The sequence below is a fragment of the Myotis yumanensis genome, unplaced genomic scaffold (assembly GCF_028538775.1).
Source record: "Myotis yumanensis isolate MYYU_CA2020_CCGP unplaced genomic scaffold, mMyoYum1.0.hap1 SCAF_6, whole genome shotgun sequence".
Taxonomy (NCBI): domain Eukaryota; kingdom Metazoa; phylum Chordata; class Mammalia; order Chiroptera; family Vespertilionidae; genus Myotis; species Myotis yumanensis.
Window position 1 is genome coordinate 37911859 of NW_027223757.1, and position 23191 is coordinate 37935049.

General features: G+C 42.0%; 1 protein-coding gene across 1 annotated transcript in view; it reads right to left on the bottom strand.

Annotated features, from left to right (window-relative positions):
- Window positions 1–612: 612 nt before the first annotated feature.
- AFG1L (AFG1 like ATPase) overlaps window positions 613–23191 on the bottom strand; it is a 160538-nt gene continuing 137959 nt past the window's right edge. The window contains exons 11-13 of the mRNA XM_070417977.1: window positions 9284–9424; window positions 5512–5625; window positions 613–2368 (exon numbers count right to left, since the gene is read on the bottom strand). Of these exons, the coding sequence (XP_070274078.1) occupies window positions 2243–2368; window positions 5512–5625; window positions 9284–9424 (381 nt within the window). The 3' untranslated portion in view covers window positions 613–2242. The remainder of the gene's footprint in view (window positions 2369–5511; window positions 5626–9283; window positions 9425–23191) is intronic.

A 23191-nucleotide genomic window follows, 5' to 3' on the forward strand; every position in this document is an offset into this window, starting at 1 on the left:
CCATCAGGGGACCAGCGGCAGTCACCCGTGGGGACCTGGAAGGACAGCCCCGAGGGAGGAAACTTCTAGGACAGCCTCCGGCTGGCTTCCTACGCAAGCAAGAAAGATGAACAGCCGTCCTCCTGGAGTCTCACGCCATCTGAGACAACAGGTCAGCAGACACGTCTGACTGGGCTGAGTGACCGCTGAGGTAACCTATGTGAGGTTTCTAGTGCAAAGCTATACAGAATCAGCAGTCACTCAACAAGTGGACAGATTTTAATATTTTTAATTTTCTATTCCAGGAAAATGAACTGCTATGCCAATGGGAGAAGCGAATCTTAATTCCGCCTTAAGAAAAAGCTGTACACTCATCTCCAAAGAAAATCCTTTTCTATACCAGCAAGGGGTGTCTTGTGAGGTTAGTGGGCCTGATAAAGGTCATTTACAAGATCACTTATACACTTTCTGCCAGACAGGTTCCCAGTCAATCAGGAACCCAAATGTCAGGGCCCAGAGCCCCAACCCCCCATTTCCATCCATCGGCTGTCCATTTGTCTGTGTCCATCACTGTCCTTTTCTGAAGACACAGCACAATTGCCACAGAAAAGCCAAACGCTAAGACTGAAAGGAGAAAGTTAAACATTTTATATTTATTGAGTTAAAAGCAATAGTTCTATTGCAAACTCACCTTTACTGAGTTAAAATAATCAGTATTAAAAATGTCTCCTTTTTTATAGAGGTCATGTGGTAGAAGACATAATAGTTTTGTAAACGGAATCTCAGGTCAAGCCTCAATCTCCTTATATATAAACAGCAATGATTATATTAATTCCTTAGGATTAATTTTTTTCTCTGAGATCATGTAAATGTCTAACAATAAATTTGGCAATTATTTCCCATCCTTTCTCCTGCTTAATCTATTTAACCTCTTTTTGAACTCACTGTTTCAAGTCAATAAAAATATTTTTAGCCAGTTAAGTTTCTCTATACTTGGTACCTCTCTATTGGCTTGGCTTGGGTTAATGTTCAAAACAGACTAATGTGGATAGATTAGTAACTTCTAAGTTAAGTAGGTTCAAAGAGCTTACTTATGTTGATGACTGTACTCACTTATTTGAACGGACTCACCTGCACCTACCTCCAAAAAATATTTGATTTCCACCGGACTGGGGATCTCATTTTTTTTTTTCTTTTAAGGGGAATTTAGACTTTTGCAACAGCCTCAACTAAGAGTCTTTCTGTAACAAGTTAGCAAAGCCAGACTGTACTGGAATGAATCAAAGAGTGACCTTGATGCAGGATAAATCGAGTTTTATTTAAGTAGATTCGTCAAGTGTTCATTCCTATTTCCATCAGCCACTCTCGCAGTAGCAGCAGAGGCAGGGGTGGGGAGTGGCGTTCTGCAACCAGAGCCAATGCGCATGAGCAGTGGGAGGAGCGCTGTCCTTAGGGGTCCAGCTGGCCTCAGGTGGGCAGGAGACCACTCTGCTGCTTGGTGTGTCCAGGACTCGGCCCCTCTGGACACTCTCACAGGTCCCCATTCCTGGTACCTGTCCTCTACAGAGTTGGGGAGCCTGCCTGTTGGTTAGAATTTGACATCCTTGCGCCTTATCCCATGGTGTCATAATCCTCAATCTCTTCAGACAACTCTGTGTCCACTGCAGGTCACATCCCGCCTGCCAAGCTTGACCTCAGGGTAAAAAATAGATTCTCTGCTGTGAGAAAACCTGAAGACCTGGGAGATTTAGTACAATTCCTAGCCCCCCAATCACATATGGAAGCCCATATTGCAAAGTATTATTCCCTGTAGTTTATAGGAAGATCAGAATGCTTTCTTTGCTTTCAGTTGAAACGTAGGGTTTTTCCTCCTCTCACACAAGATGTGTTTCTATTGTGCGGCTGCCACACAGCCAAAGCTCGGACGTGTCTAGACACCCTGCCTTTACCGCGTGTGTGTACTCAAGGTTCACTCAGGTGGCTTCCTATGGAGCCAAAAGTCTGGTCATACCTTAACCTCAGCAGTGCTGGTTTTATTTTTGTGGTGCAGAAGTAAGGCCAAATAAATAGGCACAAAGTAGACTTATAGAAATGGCTTTAACTTACTAATCCACTACATCTTTGATAGCAATTTTAGATATAAGTGGTCCAGAGGACAAAGTGCATAATTAATGATGAGAAAATGATTTCTTCAAGTCTCATAATAAAGAGCTCTCCCTGTGGGAATCATCTGTCCAGTGTTTCATTCATGCTTAAGTGACGGTTACAGCGTGCTTCTGTCGCCTTCATTCCAGTACTGTTCAGTCTGCATTTCTGTGAGTCGGGAAATTGTGCGCTGAAATGCAAAGATTTCCTCTTCTCCGGTAAACATGGAGAGACCTGCTGAGTCCTGGTGACGAAAAAAAACAAAACAATAACCCATCACCAATTAAAACCACTTCAGTGAGAACTTACAGAACTAAGTGCAGGTTTAAAAAAAAAAAAACCTTCCAGGTTTGTGTGTTTGAATTATAAAATGTTCTCTAAATCTTTTCATGGACAATCTCTTAAATTAGACTAGAGAAACAACTAATTTAAATCAATAATCAATCAATAGAACAAATTACCAGGGAAAAAACAGAATAATTAAAGCTAAAAGGACACCCCAAAATACAAATATGAAAATTTTTGCTCAAAGTTCTCTGCAAATTCTAAAGGAAGGACATTCCAGATAGAGAAGGAGTTCTTCCGCCAAAACTGCACCCCAGAAGTAAGAAACAGCAAAAAGACAGTAGTTCTGGCAAATCAGGAAAAGGCTGGTGCTCTCCTCCAAAGCTTGACAGACAGGGCTGGCCTCAGGAGGGGAGGCCCTGAGGACGAACCCTGGAGTCTCCTCCAAGCTGGATGGCGGAGAGGTCCCGTGGGGCCTGGAGGCTGAGCTGGGGCTTACTTTGGGAAGGCCTGAGCTGCTTCTGGGCTTGAGTTGCTGGGAAACTTGGTCCTCCCATCTAGGGTGAGGTGGGGAGCGTCTGTGAGGCCAGTAAACAGCCTACGATGGTGATACCAACACGGACTCGCCACTAAGTGGGTGTTGAGTTTTTGTCTCTTACTTTGGGGGTTTCTCTTTCAGAGGAAAGTTCTGGCCTGCGAAGTCCATGCTGCCCACGGACCCCTGTAAAATGCAGGACCACGTGGTCACGTGTCCTAACTACTCCATTTATTATTAGGCCCAAGTGCTGCGCTTACTTTGCCTTATATCTGAACCCTGATCCTCTGGGGGAGGCAGGGTGGAATTCAAAAGCCAGTGATTTGAAGGACTTTAGAAACAGAAATGATGTTGCTCCTCAAGTGTGTTCTTTCAAACTGTCACACATCATTTAGACGTAAGTATTGCTCTTGGAGAAACCATCATTTCAAAAGGTGACAGCACATGGCTTTATAAGCAGCTCTTTATTTCTACGTGTAGGTTTAAGTGATCATATTTTCAAAGTTTGCTTTTTAAAGAATTACTGGCTTCATTTTCCCAAACTCCTGAGAACACATAATTCCTGCTCGGGTCAATAGAGAACTGTTTCCTCAGGCCAAACGGCCTTTACTCTGGGGTTGGAAGAATGGGGCTCCCCTCTTTTGGGAGGTGAGTGTTTATAGCTGGCTTTAAAATTTTGGCAATTCCTTTTTTCTTAAACTGATTGGGTAACACTGGTTAATGACAGCATATATATTTCCCGTGTACAACTTTATCATACACTCCACTGTGCGCTCACCACCCGAAGGCTAGTCTTCAGTCACCATCTGTGACCCCTTTACCCTCTTCCTCTTTCCCCCACCCCCACCCCCACCCCCCTCCTCCTCTGGTAACCACCATACTGCTGTCTGTGTCTGTGAGTTTGTTTTGTTTGCTCATTTGCTGCTTTTTGTTTTCTATCCTATATCTGAGTGAAATCATACAACTCCTGTCCTTTTCCATCTGACTTATTTCGCTTAATATAACACTCTCAAGACCCATCCATGTTGTCACAAATGGCAATGTTTCATCTTTTTATGGCTGAGTAGTATTCCATTGTACATATGTACCATATCTTCTTTATCCAATCATCCATCGAAGGACACTTAGGTTGTTTCTATGTCTTGGCTAATTGTGAATGAGGCTGCAATCAATGTAAGGGTACATGTATCTTTTTTTTTTAACCAACAGGAATTTATTTCCTCACAGATCCAGAGGCTAGAAGTCCAAGATTAAGGTGCCAGTAGAAGGGTACATATAGCTTTATAAATAAGTGTTTTCAAATTTTGGGGGTAGATACCCAGAGGAGACATTACTGAGTCTTATGACAGCTCTATTCTTATTTTTTTTTAGGAAACTCTATAGTGTATTCCATATGGCTGCACCAATTTACATTCTCCACAACCACTCTAACACTTATTTCTTTGACAATAGCCATTCCAATAGGTGTGATGTACATTTCCACTGTAAGTAGTGAGGTTGAACATCTTTTCATCTATCTGTTGGCCATTTGTGTGTGTGTCTTCCTTGGAAAACTATCTATTCAGATCCTCTGTCCATTTTTTAATCAAATTGTTTTTTTAAGTTGTATAAGATCTTTATACATTTTGGATATTATAGCTTTATTGGAGGTATCATTTACAACTATCTTCTCCTGAGGGTTGGCTGCCTTTTTGTATCCTTGATGGCTTCTTTTGCTGTGCAGACACTTTTTAGTTTGATGCAGTCCATTCATTTTTTCTTTTACTTGACTTGCCTTTGGGGTCAAGTTCACAAAAACCCCTTTCAGACCAAGGTCTCTACGTTTAGTGCCTATGTTTTCTCCTATGTATTTTTATTATTTTAGGCCTTATATTCAATTCTTCAATCCATTTTGAGTTAATTTGTGGATTGTGTAAGCACCGACTAATACTTCAATTATCTACAGTTGAGAAATATAACCTGACACACTTATTTATGTTAATACAGAAGAAGGAAATGCAGTCACTTCTGGGTGGCCTTGGGTGAATCACCAAACCCCAAGCACCAGGAGAAGGAAGCTGGCATTGGCTGGTTCCCCACAGGGTGTCCCCGGAGCCTGGCACCCACAGGCACTCCACACAGAGAAGAATCATGGGTTTCTTTGCAAGCCAAGGGCCTTGCTAAGCACTCCATGGTCCTGGAATAGCCGGCCCACATGCTTGGATGCTATATTATGCACTCTACAAACCCAGCAGACATGAACAGGAATGTCCAGAAAAGGCAGCACGTGGCCAGGCATCCAGCTCTGGGCTGTCATTAGTCAGAGGTATGACCACATGCCCATTAGTCAACCAATCTGTACTTTGGTTTTGTCATTAGCAAATACAATCACTAAGATTTCTTCCACTCTAAGACTGTAATTCTCTACATTTAGTGATATTGGAAGGAACTCTGCTATACCAGCTCAAGAAGCAGCGAATCAACAGTTAAATATATACTACATTCCTTCTGCAAAATGTAGCCATGTATCAAACCAAAAACAATTAAGCTGTTTTATAATAAAATGAGATTATGTTAATATAAGCTACCTGGCTCAGCCCCAAATCATCCATCATTATTCTGTTTTGCTCCAACTCACTGTCATGAGGCTGATGCAGAAATAAGCCTGATAAAGGAGCCGATGCAGAGCAAATTATGCGCACCTGAAAGAGAAGGAAACAAGTAGATGGTGTTACTCCTCACACTTCACGAGTTGAAGGCAAGAACAAATCAGAAAATAAATTCTGTTTGTCATAACATAGAGCTTAGATTTTGCTTTTAAAATGTCCATACTTTTCCTAATAGTTTGTATCTGTCTGAAGTGTGATTTCTAAACTGCATGGTACTTGTCAAAATATTTCCACACAGCCTATACCAACCTGTGAAAAAGGGAGCAAAGGTTTTATTGGGTAACTTCAAGCCTGGAGAGGCCTCAGCTTGTGATGCCGGGCCAGACCTTCCGGCTCTGAGCCCAAGGGTCTTCCCATTGCACATGAGGTGACGTGTATACCTGGCTGTGGAGCTGTCCCTGTGCATCAGAGACACTCCCCAGACGCACTGTACAGAGGTCACCATTGTGCTGGGTGGGTGACTGCTGAGCTCAGCGCAATGCTCCTCCAATTGCACCCTGAGTTTCCAGAACCTACATTTATATCGACATCCTGCCAAGACATTCTTCCAAAAGACTAAGTTTTACATGAATATTTCTTGATTGCGTAAGTGTTTGAGCGAGTGGGCATAGGTGAGAATCATGTTGGAAAGAGTTTTTATATCTCTACAAATATTGCGTCCACTAGGTTAAATACAAAACATACTCTCCTTGGTGTTTAAAGTCCTGAATTTGTTCTCAGGATTCACAGCAATCCTTTGAAAATCATCTATATATATAAAAAGCCAGTGACCAGAACGCTATAACAACTGGAAAGACTGGTGGCTATGATGCCCACTGCGGCCATCGAACCGGCCTGATTGGGAGGGGAGGGGCCCAGGGCAGCCGGCCAACCTCTTGCAGCCCTTCCCCCTGGCTGGCCCTGCCCCTGAGGAGCCCCCACCACCCCAATCAGCCTGTGGCCCCCTCCCCCCAGCCAGCTCTGCTCCCGATCAGCCCCCCCACACACACCAATTGGGGGTGGGGCTGGCTGGCCAACCTCCCATGGCCCCTCCCCCGGCCACTGACCCCCGATTGGCCCCCCCCACCCCATTGGGGGGGGGGGGGAGGCCGGCTGGCCCACTGCCCACAGACCCTCCCCATGGCCAGCCCCGTCCCCAATCGGCCTCCCCAATTGAGGGTGGGGCCTACTGGCCACTCACCCTTGGCCCCTCCCCCGAGCCAACCCGGCCCTAATCGGCCAATTGGGGTGGGCCACCAGCCAACCTCCCACCGTCTCCTCCTCCCAACAGTCCTGGCCCTGATCCATCCCGATTGGGGCCAGGCTGGCTGGACCCCACCCGTGCAATGGGCCTCTAGTTATTTAAATAAATATGGCAATACTTTAAAATAATGTATTCACATGTGGGGCTAGTTTTCCCATATCCAAATGGCTTTCCACCTCTTTTTATAAATTATTTTAATCACAAATGACACCTTTTTCATTATTTAGATGGGAATACCCTTATTTCACAAATTCCCATGAATACATTCTAGAATAATGTGTTTAATGCTCCCAATTTTGAAGTAAGATCATTTTGATGATTTTAAATGTGCGATTTAGTTGATGTAAATGTTAGGAGAGTCCATCATATTGCCAGATAAATCCTTTTTCTCTAATTAAGAGATGAAACAGTGGGGGAGAGGGAGAGTTAGGGGGTGGGGACCATAAGCTTTCTTCATTCTTTTTCTTTTTTTGAAACATCAATGTGAGAGAGGCACACTGATCAGTTGCATCCTGCACTCACCCTGACCAGGGCCAGGGATCAGCCTGCAACTGAGGTATGTGGCCTTGACCGGAATCAAACCCCGGACCTTTCAGTCCGAGGGCTGATGCTCTATCCATTGAACTAAACTGGCCAGGGCTAAGCTTTCTTTAAGGTATTCCTAGCTGCAGTATATGTTTTTTAAAAAAGTTTATCAATTCTACACTCTAAGAACCACCTCCTCATGCCCCTGCATCACCCCTTGTTGCAGCACTGGTCCTGTAAGAGCTGAGGGCTGCCTCCAGGCTCACTCCCTTCACTCCGGCCTCTGCGATCCTTTCAGAGCACTCTCTGATGAGTGACCAGGAGAACACTAAGGATGGTTGGAACTTGATCCCCTAGCTCTGGAGTCCTCAGCTTCAGGCCTCTCCTGGCTCCCCGATCACATGCACGCTGGCCCCCGGGGAGTGGGCAGCCGTGTGTGGGGTGGGCTCCGCAGCCCTGCACCAGAGCCAGGCGGGCTGCCCTTCGTGCTCAGGCGCGTTGCAGGGCTTTTGCTGCAAACTCCCCCCGGAGGCCCTTTTCCCCTGCCCTGGAGCTCAGCCATCTCTTCCCAGCATTTTAAGAAGCACTGGAGGAGTTCATGAACACGCAGGTTCCGGGCGCCATCCTCTGCCAGGTGGGGTGGGCTCTGGAATCCAGATCTTAGGTAGCCCAGGTGATTCTGAGGCAGGTGGTCCTCTGCCGGACTTCCATGTGTCCACCCCCGCCCCCAATGAAGATCAGTCTACTCTCCCCTAGACTCCCACGGCACCATGTTTCCAAGAGACCATCCCACAGCGGGGACTCACACTTAGTTCAGTGGACATTTGATTACTGCTTCTCTGACACTAAGGTGTGAACTCCGCGAAGGCAGGCACCACACCTGGCTTTGCTTGTCACTGAACTTCCAGCGCTCAGCACTGTGCTCGGCATGACGGAGGTTGGTGGGAGAATGAATGAGTGAAACGTTAAAGTCTCCCAGAAGATTCTGGCCTTTCCTCCTCCCACTAAAGTCCTTTCAATGTTAACATCACTGCTCTATTTCTGTATAAGAAATAGGGAGCAAAATTGTATCTAACAGTAAAATAGTATTTAATTAACTCCAATTTGAAATTGTACTAATACTTTTACTGAAAATATACAGTGGCAGGTGTAGACTATTAGTAGTGGCTCACTAAAAGCTTACACAGCCCCCTAATGTTCTAAGTGCTTTATATGCTCACTTAACGCTCACGACAGCCATGTGAGACGAGTACCATTGTTCCTGAGTTTTTCCACTGAAGGCAACTGCATCTCAAGAGGTTAAGCTGGTCTCGAGGTAGACAGCCTGACCCCGGGGCCCACTCCTTAACCAGGAGGCTGCACCACCTCTGATGAACGGACAATGGCTCAGCAATTCACGCTAAAACACAAGGCTGGAAAACAACAACAATAAGATGGTGCAATACTATTACTAGGTTTCTGGGTCATAGGGAGACAGAGAGCCAATACTGAGGAGGTTCTTTAGATATTCATTCATTTGTTCATTCAAATATTTATTGCACACTCAGTCTAGGCAAGGAACTGCGTTGAACATCGTCATAGATAGAGCACAGGATGTGTCTAGTTGAATGAGGGAATCATTAAGATAGCAGAGGGTCTTATGATGGGAGTTTTATTATACTACCACTACTCCTAGTACTATTACTACTATTTACACGGCACTCATTTTTTTTTTCCAAACATTTTTTTTAAATGCTTTACACAGATTAGCTTATTTTGTCCTCACAATTCTCTGGAGTAAAACATATTATTATCCCAATTTACAGATGAAGAAACTGAGGCACACTGAAGTAAACTAGGTGGTAGACCAGGATTCCAGCCTAGGCGAAGTAGCTCTACAGTCTAAAAGGTTCAGTTTTGAGAAAATACACATTTCATCCTTACCTTGAAATCATAGAGGGTATCAATGAGAGTTATGAATCTTCGAGCTTGACTCCTTTTTGACAGTGTAAATTGGGGAATGTTTCGCAAAATTACTGTATCAAAATTCTTTGATAGTTCCAAATAGTCACTGGCTCCAAGCGGCTGTAATTAAAATGAAATAAAGGATAGAAAATGAAAAGAAGCCAATTCTGGTTGCTCTTGGATTAATGTCATTGGAAAACACCTTTTTCTTGTCATGATGTGACCCAGGCGGTCGCTTGGGGGTAAGTTGACCAAACGGGGCAGTGTGTTCAGAATAGGCTCAGGATGGTATTCCACACTGTCATCGTGATGTAAAGGGGGCAGAAAAGAAGACAAGAGTATGGAGGGGAGTGAAAGAATACCTCTAGCCCCTTGGTTGGTAACTAGCAGGTCCCCATCCTAAACCTAGTCTTCACTCTTTATATTTATATGACACTAGAGGCCCAGTGCATGAGTGGGGTCCCTCAGCCTGGCCAGCGATTGGGGCTAATCGAGGCCATCTCGCTGATAGGGGCCGATCGGGGCCAGCTGGCTGGGGGGTTGGAGGGGGGGAGTATGGGGGACCGAAGGACCGTGGGAGGTTGGCTGTGGAAGCGCACTGACCACCAGGGGGCAGCTCCTGCATTGAGAATCTGCCCCCGGTGGTCAGCGCACATCATAGTGACCAGTCAACTGGTCATAACGGTTGCTTAGGCTTTTATATGTATAGATAGATAATTTTAAACAAATGCTTCCTAGGACTCAACCACAAACAGCACTGCTGTCAAATGGAGCTATGTTACAATGACATGCTGACTATCATGTCACCACATTAAAACTCATCAGAAAACATTTTTCACATAAGTTGAAGTACAATTATTCAGGTGAAATATAGGAAACATTGCTACCCTCTATAGGGAGGTAGCAGGGGAGTTTAATGACCAAAAGTACACTGAGACCTTAGCATAATTTGGCATGGCAGGCCACCTCTTGATTTGGGGGGGTTATAGACCTCAAGATACACCAAATTATTCACAGAGATGCCACCTATAGATATAAAGTGCTTATTCCTGAAACATGACTTTAACTCACAAAAATTATGAGACCGTCTGCAAACATGTTATTTGGAGTTAGGAATCTTCCCAGGAAACGTTACCTCTCCTCATTTTAAGTTGTGTGTGGACGACTGTACCTGAGAGCAGAAACTGTGAGCAGGGTTCAGGGGAGTGTTTCTGGCCCCACTAGAGGGTGGAGGGGACCAGAGGTCGAGTGGGCCGGGATCTCCGCTGAGGTCCCGAAGCTCCTAGGTCACCCTGGCCCACTCCCGGTGCCGGGACGCAGGCACTAAGCCTCCTCAATTTCTGGCAGGATCCGTCAATATCTCCTTGTCCAGAAATGTCCCCTCCCTGGGGGAGTCATTGCATTAAAACTTCCTTCAGGAATGCAGACCGGGCTGTGTTCCTGGGAGAACCGGGGAACTGTGAGGAGGGGAGTCATGCCCACCTTAGAGCCGGTCATTTAAGCCCAGCACTGTCCTAACAACCCGCTCAGAAGAAGGCTGGCTGCTCAGGAGGCCTGGGAGGTAGGAGAGAACTTGAGGGTTACGTTCTGGAGAAGTGGCTCTCTCAAGAGAGAGCCAGTCTGAGGAGGAGGCAGCAATTTGGAGACCTGGGGCAAAGGGGCAGAAAACCAGAGAGGAGCACAGAGAATGACCTGACTCCTCTGGGATCAGCTTAGAGACTTCCCCACCTCCTCTCACCAACAGGTAACAAACAGGGAAGAAGGAGACAACCGTGCCTTTCCCATTTCCCTCCCTTGCTAGAGAGCGTTTACCTCCAAACCCAGTGCCTGACCTTCCCTCGGACTCCCCTGTCACCTCACCACACAGGGGTGCGTGCGTGCGTGTGTGCGTGTGCGTGTGCGTGTGTGTGTGTTTAACCCTGACTCTCTTACAAGGAAACCTTGCTGTCAAACCTGATCTGGACCAGGAGCGCATGTTAACAGAGTAGCCAGGAACAGGCCTCTAGACTGCCTGGGTTTGAACCCTCAGTTGGTTACTTATAAACTGTGTGCTTTTGGCAAGTTATGTATCTTTCTGTTCCTTAGTTTTCCCATCAGCGATGTGGAAATTTGATTCCTATCTCCTAGGATTGTGAGGATTAAATGGAATCATACATGTGAAGCATTTAGCACAGTGCCTGGGGCATACATTAGCAATCAAACAATTCCGGCTGCTTTTAATTTTAACTATGTTGAGCTTAAATGACTGGGCTCTGTACAAATCAGCTGAGGATGTAAAGAAGTGTCATTTGCAATAGTGAGTTTGCTCCACCGCCCTAAACCCTAACGCAGCCTTTGTATACCTCCCCGCCCTCAGTCACAACAAGGACCAGAGGGGACTGTGGAGGCCCCATATAATGAAAACAGCTCCCAGAACGGGGGGTGGGGTAAGATATAGTGAAGATATAGTGTCTTCTTGCAAAACAGGATAACATGCAATAAAACTCTCATGCTCTGAGGGTGACACACACGACTTTTTTGAGATGAGTTAGAATTAGTGTCTCCTCTTTTGTAAGTAAGAAAGTATATGTAAAACCTCATCATCATACGTAGTTATGTATAATTAAGCTCACTCTTTATGCATGGATGTGATTTCTATCAGTATAACTACAAGCCCAAGGAAAATCATCATCAGAAGTGCACTGAAGTGCCTCGGGCAACTGAAAATCAGAATTCTGCCCACTCAGCTATTTTTACAAATTATATACCTTTGTCAGTAGGTTCTGCATTTGTCATTATATTAACAAATATCCCTTTTCTTCATATCCCTGAAACAATTATGTGCTCATTCATGAAAGAAAACTAAGCTTATTAAAGGTATCTATCTCCTTTAAAAACAATAGTCCTTGGGGAGAATGGGGAGGTAGTGTTCAGTGGGTACTGAGTTTTAGTCGGGGATGATGAAAAAGTTCTACAGATGGATAGTGATGACGGTGGCACAACAGTGCGAATGTACTTAATCCACAGAAACGTACATTTAAAACTGGTAAAAATGGCAAATTTTATGTTATGTGTTATTTTACCACAATTTAAAAAGCTATTAAAACAAGGAAAGGTTAATTGCCAAAGAAATTCCAATCCAGTCCACAGAGAGATAGCAATATATGAGAAAGAAGAATAAAATATACTAATTAAGGAAGTCTTTTCCCAAAAGAAAACAGCTCCACTAAGATGAAAATTTTAAATATTAAACAAAAGATTTTTTTTTTTTTTAGTAAATATTTAAAGAGTGTATTTTCTTGTCCTGGCTTCGATGTTAAAGTGTCCAAGAAGTAAAACTCAAAAAAACTTTCAGGCCCTGACTGGTTCGGCTCAGTGAATAGAGCGTCAGCCTACAGACTGAAGGGTCCCAGGTTCGATTCCGGCCAAGGGCATGTACCTTGGTTGCAGGCACATCCCCAGTAGGGAGTGTGCAGGAGGCAGCTGATTGATGTTTCTCTTTCATCGATGTTTCTAACTTTCTATCCCTCTCCCTTCTTCTCTTAAAAAATAAATAACATATATTTTTTTAAAAACTTTCAGGATTGAATTTGGTGACTGATGGGGATTTCTTATTAATCAGAAATGCTGTTTTCCATTAATTAATGAGGTTAAACAGTTGTGGGGAAAAACACAGTAGAGGCTTTGGTCCATCACTTCTTCATGTGACTTCGAGTAAGTCTCTCTGAATTTATGTGTCCCCAACTTGTAGGGGAAAGCCGGAGGCCCACATAATGAAGAGCCCCTAAGCCAATACATGACACATAGAAAGTGGTTAATATTTATTGAATTAGTGAGTCCATGTATGAATAAAACACAACATAGCCTGGGGAGCAGGCCTATTCCTTCTTTTAAACCCATTTGTCTCAAAAACATTTGAAACACTTACAAAAAAAAAAAAATCACACCCTTTCTTATCTGTCCCAAATTCTCTACCCCCAGGACACTGTTGAATGTCAGAGTATATTTGCAGGAAGAAGTCTAGAAAGATATAGACCAAAATATTAACAGTGATTATCTTTGGGTAGTAGAATAAAAGATGAATTTTGTTGCTTTGTTATACTTTTTTGACCCTCCCCCCTTGCCTCCAGTGAACTTGTGTTACTTTTAAACAGCAAATACAATAATGGTTGTTTTGAGAGGTCATTCTATAATGGGAATCTTACCATTTATGTCTCATCTGTGTGAAGTCATAATATCAGTTTTGACATGGACCTTTTGTTTTCTTGGTGTGTTTTTTTTTTAATGTGTTTTTTAAAATATGTTTTTATTGATTTCAGAGAAAGGAAGAGAGAGGAAGAGAGAATTACTGATCGGCTGCCTCTTGTATGCCCTGTATTGGGAATCCAGACCACAACCGGGGCATGTGCCCCGACAGGGAATCAAACTGTGACCTCCTGCTTCATGGATTGAGGCTCAACCACTGATCCATACCAGCCAGGCTGTCTTCCCGGTTTTTTATTCTACAGAATTAGAATTTTTTTCCCCCAGGGACATTTAAAAAGAAAATAATGTAAGCTGAAGACACATTTTCTCCTTTAAAGTTTGACAAAAGAATAAAGGATTTGATATTTGGGATGAAATCTGACTTCAGTTATTTGGTAACAGTCAACTAATGATTCTTTACACTAGAGCAATTCATGGAACAAAAAAATATAAAATTTCCAAGAGGCTAATAAACAAATGAAAAATATATGCTCAATATTAACCAATGAAAGACAAAAAAGAACGTATTTTTCATATAGCAATTTTGCAAAGAAAAATAAATTATACTACTCAATGCTGGCAAGCATGTAATGCTTGCATTAAGAGCCCTAAAAGAAGTCATAAACTTGACCCAATCACTTTACTTCTAGAAATCAATCTAAGGAAATGATGAGAAATTCAACAAAAGGTGCCATTGCCATCATGGCTTAGTGGTTAGAGCACCAGCCCACACACCAAAGGGTTGCAGGTTTGATCTCCTCCGTCGGGGCTCCTGCAAGAAACAACCAATCAATGTGAGACACACTGATGTTTCTCTCTCTCTCTCTCTCTCTCTCTCTCTCTCTCTCTCTCTCCCTCCCTCCCTCCCTTTCACTTTCTCTAAAAATCAATGAAAAAATAGCCTCGGGTGAGGACTACCAAAAAAAATGAGAAAGAAATTCAACCAAAGGCTATATACAGGGACTATTTATAATTATGTGAACCAAAACACAACTTTAAAATGGAATAATATGCTACCAACAAATAATGAGATTTATGAAAAAAAAATTTATGTAAACATGCTTATGATAAAAAGCTAGAAAAAGAATGCAAAATTACAATTAAGGTATCTGTTTTGCTCAAATATGTATGTAGGAAAAAAACTAAGTAACTATATAAAACATGCTAACAACTATTATCTTTCAATGGTCTGAGTGACAGACTTGGAGGTATTTTTATGATCTTTATTTTTTATATTTTTCTATACTTTCCAAAGGGGAGAGAAACAAAATATTTTATGACAAAGAAAGAGTGAAAACAGAATGATGCAGTGAACAATAATGAAGATCAGTGGATTCCAAATAAAGTATACTCTTTTGTTTTTGGCTATTTAGTCCCCTGCACTTTGCCTAATAATGAGAAGTGAATGCATAAAATATTCAACATACATGCATGTATTAAAGAGCTTGAAGAGTCACAAATCTGTTTAAATTTGCAGTTGCCTCCCTCACTTACTCCAGTGTACAAGACCGAGTCCCAGGTGGGTCAGTACTCTGTCCCTAGCATCTAGCACAGACCATGAAATGGAGTCTTGCATAAGACAAGATTGGTGAATAAATGAATGTACTATCACCAAGTCTTCTTCAAAATCAATTACAACTACTGAATGCTTAATAAATACAAGGCATTGTGCTAAATCCTACAAGAACTTCGCAAAACACAGAGAAGACACACTTCATTCCTTTGACCTCACTAATATACCACCAACTTACATGCACATGGTATCTATTGCAGTTGCAAGCATTTATACTTTTGTTTTGCACTAGTTCCGTGGTCGGCAAACCGCGGCTCATGAGCCACATGTGGTTCTTTGGCCCCTTGAGTGTGGCTCTTCCACAAAATACCACATGCGGGCGCGCACGTACAGTGCGATTGAAACTTCGTGGCTCATGCGCAGAAGTCGGTATTTTGTGGAAGAGCCGGTATTTTGTGGAAGTGCCACACTCGACGGGCCAAAAAGCCGCATGTGGCTCAAGAGCCGAGGTTTGCCCAGCCACAGTTTGCCAACCACTGCACTACTTGATCCTCCTATGTAAGTAAACCATAGCATAGGACACTTTTTGAAAGCATAATTAGTATTGTAAATTCATGCCTTGTGTCCTATGAATAATTAAAGCATGTGATTATTTTTGAGTACTAACTGGCACTTCAGTTAGTAGCATTCTTGAGTATGTTATTCTAGCTCAAAATTCAAGTAGCATTATTTAATGCGGACTCTTCTTATGACAGATAATGATGACATTCTCCATCTTTCTACCTGAGCAATTAAAAAGTTTAATAGTCTTTGATGTGGCTGGTTATCGGAATAATTTTCTAAGCAGGAACAATTAAAATCCACTTATTTGGTGGTGTGTGTCTTCTCAACTATTGTTTGAAACTCTTTGTTTTTGGAAAACGTAAAAGAACTTTAAGTCTATAATGAGTTTTCAAAGAGCATTTGTTTTCCTTAATTACCGAAAGTATACAGCTGGATTATATGCAGCACAGTTTCTCTAACAAACTTAGAGGAATAAAGAGCTTGCCTACTGTCTCCTTTCTCCTGTATGAGAAACGGCACAGCTGTCTGCTTTGGTCTGACCCTGGCGCCAGGAGTGGGGATTTTCTCAATGCCACGCCAAGGTGAAATGCACGCACTTTACCACCAGGCTGCTTTCTGCCCTGCAACGGGCGTTGATCCACTTCAGCACACACAAATGAGCTGTCAGCTTGAATGTCTTTTTTTCCGCTGCCTGGCTAACGCTTGTTCTGCAACCATTATTTCAGCTCAAGTAGGATGATGATTATTTCAAGCACTGTCTAGATTATACTGTCCTCAGGGTTACTCTTTATCTGTATAGACTCCTCTTTATAAATTCCTTGTAGTGATACCCTGATAGCTCCTCATTAAGCAAAGTATGTGTGGCATCTTGCGTTGTTTGCATAGAAATGACAATACCTCCTATCTTAAAGAGAAGTACCTTTCAATAGAAAAACATATGCTTGAATGGAATTAGAATGAATATGTCCCTTTCAAAACAAACTAAAAATATATCAATTGATGTTAACACAATTTATATGCACCAAGTTAATAAAGATAATAATTAGAAAAAAACAGAGCATGAAATGTGTATGTTTGTAAATCATTTCCCAAGATTGGTCATATGGCACTTTAATATGAGCAATCTCATTAAATGGAGTCTATAGCACCCAGCTGGGAAATACCTTGCCATTCCAGAAAATTCTACCAACTCTTGCACATTCTATTTCAGAAGGTGTTCCTTGGTGTGCTGAGGAAGGTTTTACTGGTTGACTTATATACTCTCATTGGCAGGAGGCTAGTTCTACCCAAATCTACCAGATCTTTGCTAAACTCTCTATCCCCTCTGTGGCTGCATAATAATGGTTAATACACTACTCTTAGTGGGGGCGGGGGAGAGTCATCTTTTTATTTTAACAGTGAGTTTGTAGAAACACACAACAACAACAACAAAATCAACATGGCAAACCAGAGGCAACTGCACCCTTTCCCTACCCCCATTTGACCAGCTCTGTACATGTAATAGATCTCCAAATTCTGGAAATATCTAATTCTGGAGATTCTGGAACTGGCAACCATCACAAAACATAAGCCGCATCCAACCAGATCTATTGAGTGCTTACTATGTGAAAAGCCCTAAGCTGGGTTTATTCCGGGAAACACTTCCAGTTCATTTGGGGAATAGAAAACCCCAACAACTGGCATAAAAACATTTGACGTGTAGCCTGTAGCATAGAAATCCAAAATGAAAAATGTGGAGAAAGGTTGAAAACATAGCATTAAAAGAATATAAAGAATTAGGAAATCATTATCATTAGTACCATCATTATACATAAGCATCATTGAATGTAAGCATCAACACAACTCCAAAGCACTGGTAAAAACTGCAAAATGGTGATGGAAGGAGACTTGACTTGGGATGGTGCACACACAATACAGTGTACAGATGGTGTGTGTAGAATTGTGCACCTGAAAACTGTATGATTTTATTAACCAGAGTCACCCCAATAAATTCAATTTTTAAAACTTCAAAAGAGTCTTTATGAGATGGTAAAAATTAGTGGAATGGGTTATACTAACCACCTGGGATTGAGTAAACCAGACTATAATTTGTTTAGCAATTAGCTGGCATCTGACAAGGAATGCAGTGTTCAATTGTTTAATAGATATGTAAGATTTGAGGGGAGTGAAGAACTTCTCTTTCTGGAAATGGGATAACCTAGGTTCAACCATACCAATAGAATCAACAGTGAATAAGTTAGTGTAGCTCAGAGCCCATTACTCAGAAAGACTCCAAATACTTCTGGAAGAGAAAGCCCTGCCTAAGTAGTTTATTTAGCCTAAATTTTCAACTTAACTATAATAGGATAGTCAGAAACTAGCTTAAAGTCTATGAAAAAGAGGACTGCTTCTTTGATTTGTAAGGCTGAGAAATATGGGCCCTCATAGTCATCCACTCAGACATTGGCTAATCACGTTCTGGAATTTATTCTCACCACGAGATTATTCAAACTGGCTACACCCACTTAGTTCTCATAGTGTCTACAGTTTCTGAATTAAGGTAATTAGAGGCTTAAGCTTTAGATTTTAATTAATCCTCATCCAAGGATTTTTTTTCCCCATTGATTTTTAGAGAGAGCATAGAAGGGAGGGAGGGGAAAAGGGAGGAAGGAAAGGAGAGAGGGAGGGAGGGAGGGAGGGAGGGAGGAGGAGGAGGAGGAGGAGGAGGAGGAGGAGAAGAAGAAGAAGAAGAAGAAGAAGAAGAAGAAGAAGAAGAAGAAAAAGAGAGAGAGAGAGAGAGAGAGAGAGAGAGACATTGATGTGAGAGAGAGAGAGAGCTATCCTGCAACCCAAATACGTGCCCTTGCTGGGAATCCTTTGTTGTTTGGGCGGGTGCTCTAACCATTGAGTGCACCAGCTAGGGCTAAGCTCTAAATTTTATAAGAAGCCATGGGGACGTTTTGGATTGCTAGGTTTTCTCAGGGCTCCCTTGCTAAAAAATATTTTTAGTGTCAAGCCAATCTAAGCAAACCAAGTTCTAGAGAATGGGAACAACACAAATGAGCTGAGCAGTGCATTATACTGAGCATTTAGCCCACCAATTTTCAACCTTTTTCATCTCACAATCTCACAGTACACATAAACAAATAACTAAAATTCTGTGGCACACCCAAAAATACATTTTTTGCAGATCTGACCAAGAAATAGGTATAATTTTGATCCATTCACACCGGACAGCTATTGCTGTGTTGGCTATTGTCGTTTTTTAAATTTGACAATATAAGGGAAAAGAGGTCAGTGGCCCTGATTAAACAGTCAGGTATTGCATGTTTTAAAAATTCTTGCAGCACACCAGTGTGCCTCTTGCAGCAACTGACTGAAAATCGCTGGTTTAGCCTAATAAGGGAACTGATATTCTTCATACCCATGAACACAGATTGTATGACACTTTTCAAAAACATGCCATATACTAGTATTAACCATGTGTAACTAACCGTTTAAAATAATAAAGAATATGCCCTAACCGGTTTGGCTCAGTGGATAGAGCACTGGCCTGCGGACTCAAGGGTCCCAGGTTCGATTCTGGTCAATGCCAGAAGCTGGTCCATCCTTGCTGCTTGACACAGTCGCTGCAGGAAACAAACATCTGCACAGCATGTTTCAAGGGACCTGGCATATATAGCATATTGTTCTTAATATATTTGCTCTCCTTAGTGCCATGTGTTTTAACCAAGGTCACCTCTCCGAGAAAGGTTGTTTCCCCAGGTGGGGATCTTTCCCTGAGGTTAGGGAGGGGATACAACCCCTTAATTAAGTGCCAGGCGGGTAGTTAAGCTACATAATCTTTACTCCCTGGAATGGAGATAAGAAACGCCCTAACCTTTGTAATAGAAATTGACAGGATTAAAATCAGCTGGTATAAATACGGATGTAACAAGACAATAAACATCAGATCCTCATCAGATCCTCATCAGTTCCTAACCAGAATTCCGACCAGAACTTTGGCTGGAGATCCTGGCTAGAGGTCCTGACTAGGCTGCTGATCAACTGAAGGCTGTCTCCGTGTCATTCCTTCTTCGCCGACTCTGTCCACACCTTTGGGGACCCCTGGACTCACTGGGATTGGACTTCAGCAGGTCAAGGGCATGTACCTTGGTTGCGGGCATATACCCAGCAGGGGATGTGCAGGAGGCAGCTGATCGATTTTTCTCTCTCATCAATGTTTCTAACTCTCTATCCCTCTCTCTTCCTCTCTGTAAAAAATCAATAAAATATATTAAAATAAAATAAAATAATAAAGAATATGCTCTAGCCGGTTTGGCTTAATGGACAGAACATTTGGCCTGTGGACTGAAGGGTCCCAGGTTCAATTCCAGTCAAGGGCACATGCCCAGGTTGCAGGCTTGATCCCCAGTAGGGGGCCGTGCAGGAGGCAGCCAATCAATGATTCTCATCATTGATGTTTCTATCTCTCCCTCTCCCTTCCTCTCTTAAGTCAATAAAAATATATTTTATTAAAGAAATAAAGAATAAGAAAATTTTATTTTAGCTGCATAACAACTAGTTCTTTAACAAGACTAATTTAGATATTAGCAATCCAGCTTATACTGAAAAAAAAAAATATTGGCAGGGGAAAAAATAGTCCATCTATTGCTAGAATTATTTCACAAACTCATGTACTAACTAACACAATGCTATAACAACCCCCTTCTTATTTCCACTGGAAAGGGGATTTTCTTAGCTAGTTCAAAACAAATGGACATTTAAACATTATGATTAGTGCCTCAGACATTATGATCTCTGTACAGACTACAGAAGGAAATAATGTGGCCACGCATTTGATATTTTTTGAATATGATTTCAATAAGAATGTATGTGTTAATTATGAAGTAATTAGTAACAACATGATTCTACCAAAAATCACTGAAACCAGGAACTAGCACTTGATCATTAACATAATCAAGCCATGCTGAGCATCCACTAGGTAGAGGGCAGTATTTGCTACACCTCCATGGGAGGAAAGACATGAATGTGTCTGGCTTTGAGATCTCTCCGGAGGAAGTTTTAAAGATTACCCACATGGTGCCAGATGAAGTCCTACACCAGTGATGGCGAACCTATGACATGTGTGTCAGAGGTGACACGCGAACTCATTTTTTTTGGTTGATTTTTCTTTGTTAAATGGCATTTAAATATATAAAATAAATATCAAAAATATAAGTCTTTGTTTTACTATGGTTGCAAATATCAAAAAATTTCTATATGTGACTCGGCACCAGAGTTAAGTTAGGGTTTTTCAAAATGCTGACACGCTGAGCTCAAAAGGTTCGCCATCACTGTCCTATACCCTTGGCTACTGGTCCTACATGTGCATTTGAAATGAAAGGTCAATCGATTTCCTTTTCCTTGGGAAATCAGAGCTATGAGGCATGAAAAGTGACATTTGGGACACTACAAAGAGAGGAAAGACTTTAGAATAGCAAAGAACTTATTTTAAGTTTCAGAATGAGGCCCTCTGAACATGTAAAAGTCTTACAAATGCAGAGATTTTGTTATTTTTGTTTTGCTTTTCCTTGTCAGAATTCTTCAGGGACAAACGAAATTCTTTTAGATATTTGAAAAAGCTAATCAGAGATGGAAAAGAAGTAGATATCAGAGAGTTATTCTTCTTCTCTTCTGCTTTCCAAATCATGAAAATACTGTGTGAAAATGCTAATTCATAATTCAAAAGATATTAAAAAGTGAATCAGTGCAAGGCTGAATGCCTCTGTCTGCCGCTGGATAAACAAAGGGCCAAATCCTTCAAACTGAATAAAACCAATAGAATTCTTTATTCCATCTTCCTGCCAAAAAGATGACCAAGAATTATATGCTGCCCAACTTTTTATTAAAAGATTCACCATTCGTTGCCCTGACCGGTTTGGCTCAGCGGATAGAGCATCGGCCTGCGGACTCAAGGGTCCCGGGTTCGATTCCGGTCAAGGGCATGTACCTTGGTTGCGGGCACATCCCTAGTGGGGAGTGTGCAGGAGGCAGCTGATCGATGTTTCTCTCTCGTCGATGTTTCTAACTCTCTATCCCTCTCCCTTCCTCTCTGTAAAAAGTCAATAAAATATATTTAAAAAAAAAAAAAAAAAGATTCACCATTCGTGAAGGGATTGAATATGAGTTTATCCAATTTCTAACATCTTTAAACTATTTCTCTGGATCAAACCAATGAGAAAAGCTTACTTTGTATAGCACTTTTTTCACCTCTCTAGTACGTGACTCATTGGACTGTACTTTGCCATTATACCCCCAGCTTGGATATAGAATCTGTTCAGTACAAAACGTATGAGCAGCAGGAATGGCGCTGACAAAACTGCCTGCCGGCACCTTCGGGAAGTCCCTTTATGAAAGGCCCAAGGGAATCTTTCCTTGTTTCTACTGTATCTTTGATTCGACTGCACTAGGACCTTGGCTCTGTTTCCTCCCACTGAGCTTTTCCAACCCCACCCTCATCTCTTCCTTTTTTATGTCAGTTCCCGTGATTTTGTTGATGCCTTTAGACTCCAAACTAACACATCTCTATAAATGACTGCCAGATCTGTACCTGCAGTCCTAAATTTCTAACCTTCATTCCTAGATAGCTGGAAGCTCCCTTCTCCAACCTCACGTATTTATCTTAAGGGTCCTGCCATTCCTCTGGTCATCCAAACTGAGAAGAGCCGTATGTGTCTTGTCCTTGGCCCTGAAACCTGTCTACATCCAATCCTATAGATTTCTCTCATATTCATTTTGATCTTTCTAATCTATCATTTTAAAGGGCAATTAGGAGCTGAAATCCAGCCTATGCTCTGTTTGCCAGGCAGTGCTCCCTGGTGAGGGGCAGCGTCCATCTAGACCAGCGGTTCTCAACCTGTGGGTCGCGACCCCTTTGGCGGTCGAACGACCCTTTCACAGGAGTCGCCTAAGACCATCCTGCATATCAGATATTTACATTATGATTCATAACAGTAGCAAAATTACAGGTATGAAGTAGCAACGAAAATAATTTTATGGTTGGGGTCACAACATGAAGAACTGTATTTAAAGGGCCAGAAGGTTGAGAACCACTGATCCAGACCAAGCATGTCAAACTCAAAGGCTAACACGGGCCAAATAAACAAGGTTTAAGTTTATGTGGACTGCAAAAAAAACAAAAGCTGCAATTTTCATAGGAACATATGTTTATTTTGATAGAGACATGCTGAATACAAAGAGCCAAAATAAATGAGTAATTGTTAACATAAAATAATAGAACATTTTAATAAAAATTAATATTTTGTCTTGAACCTTAACTTGCCAGGCACTGAATAATTAATAAGTGTAACGCAATGAAACCTATTTTTCTTGTTCTCCGAAAGCGAAATATTTCCTGTTGCACACACCATACAAGTCAGTTCAAGACTAATGACGTGGCAATCGGCTGCTAAAATATTCGCTGCTAGTATTAGTGGAGAGAAATGGTGCACCTGTGCGTAGGGAGCATAAGGGAAATGAATGCAACACGATTACAGTAATCAGTCATTAGTAAACGTTGTAGTTGGTTGTTAAAATTATATATAACAGGATATTATAAAAATTAA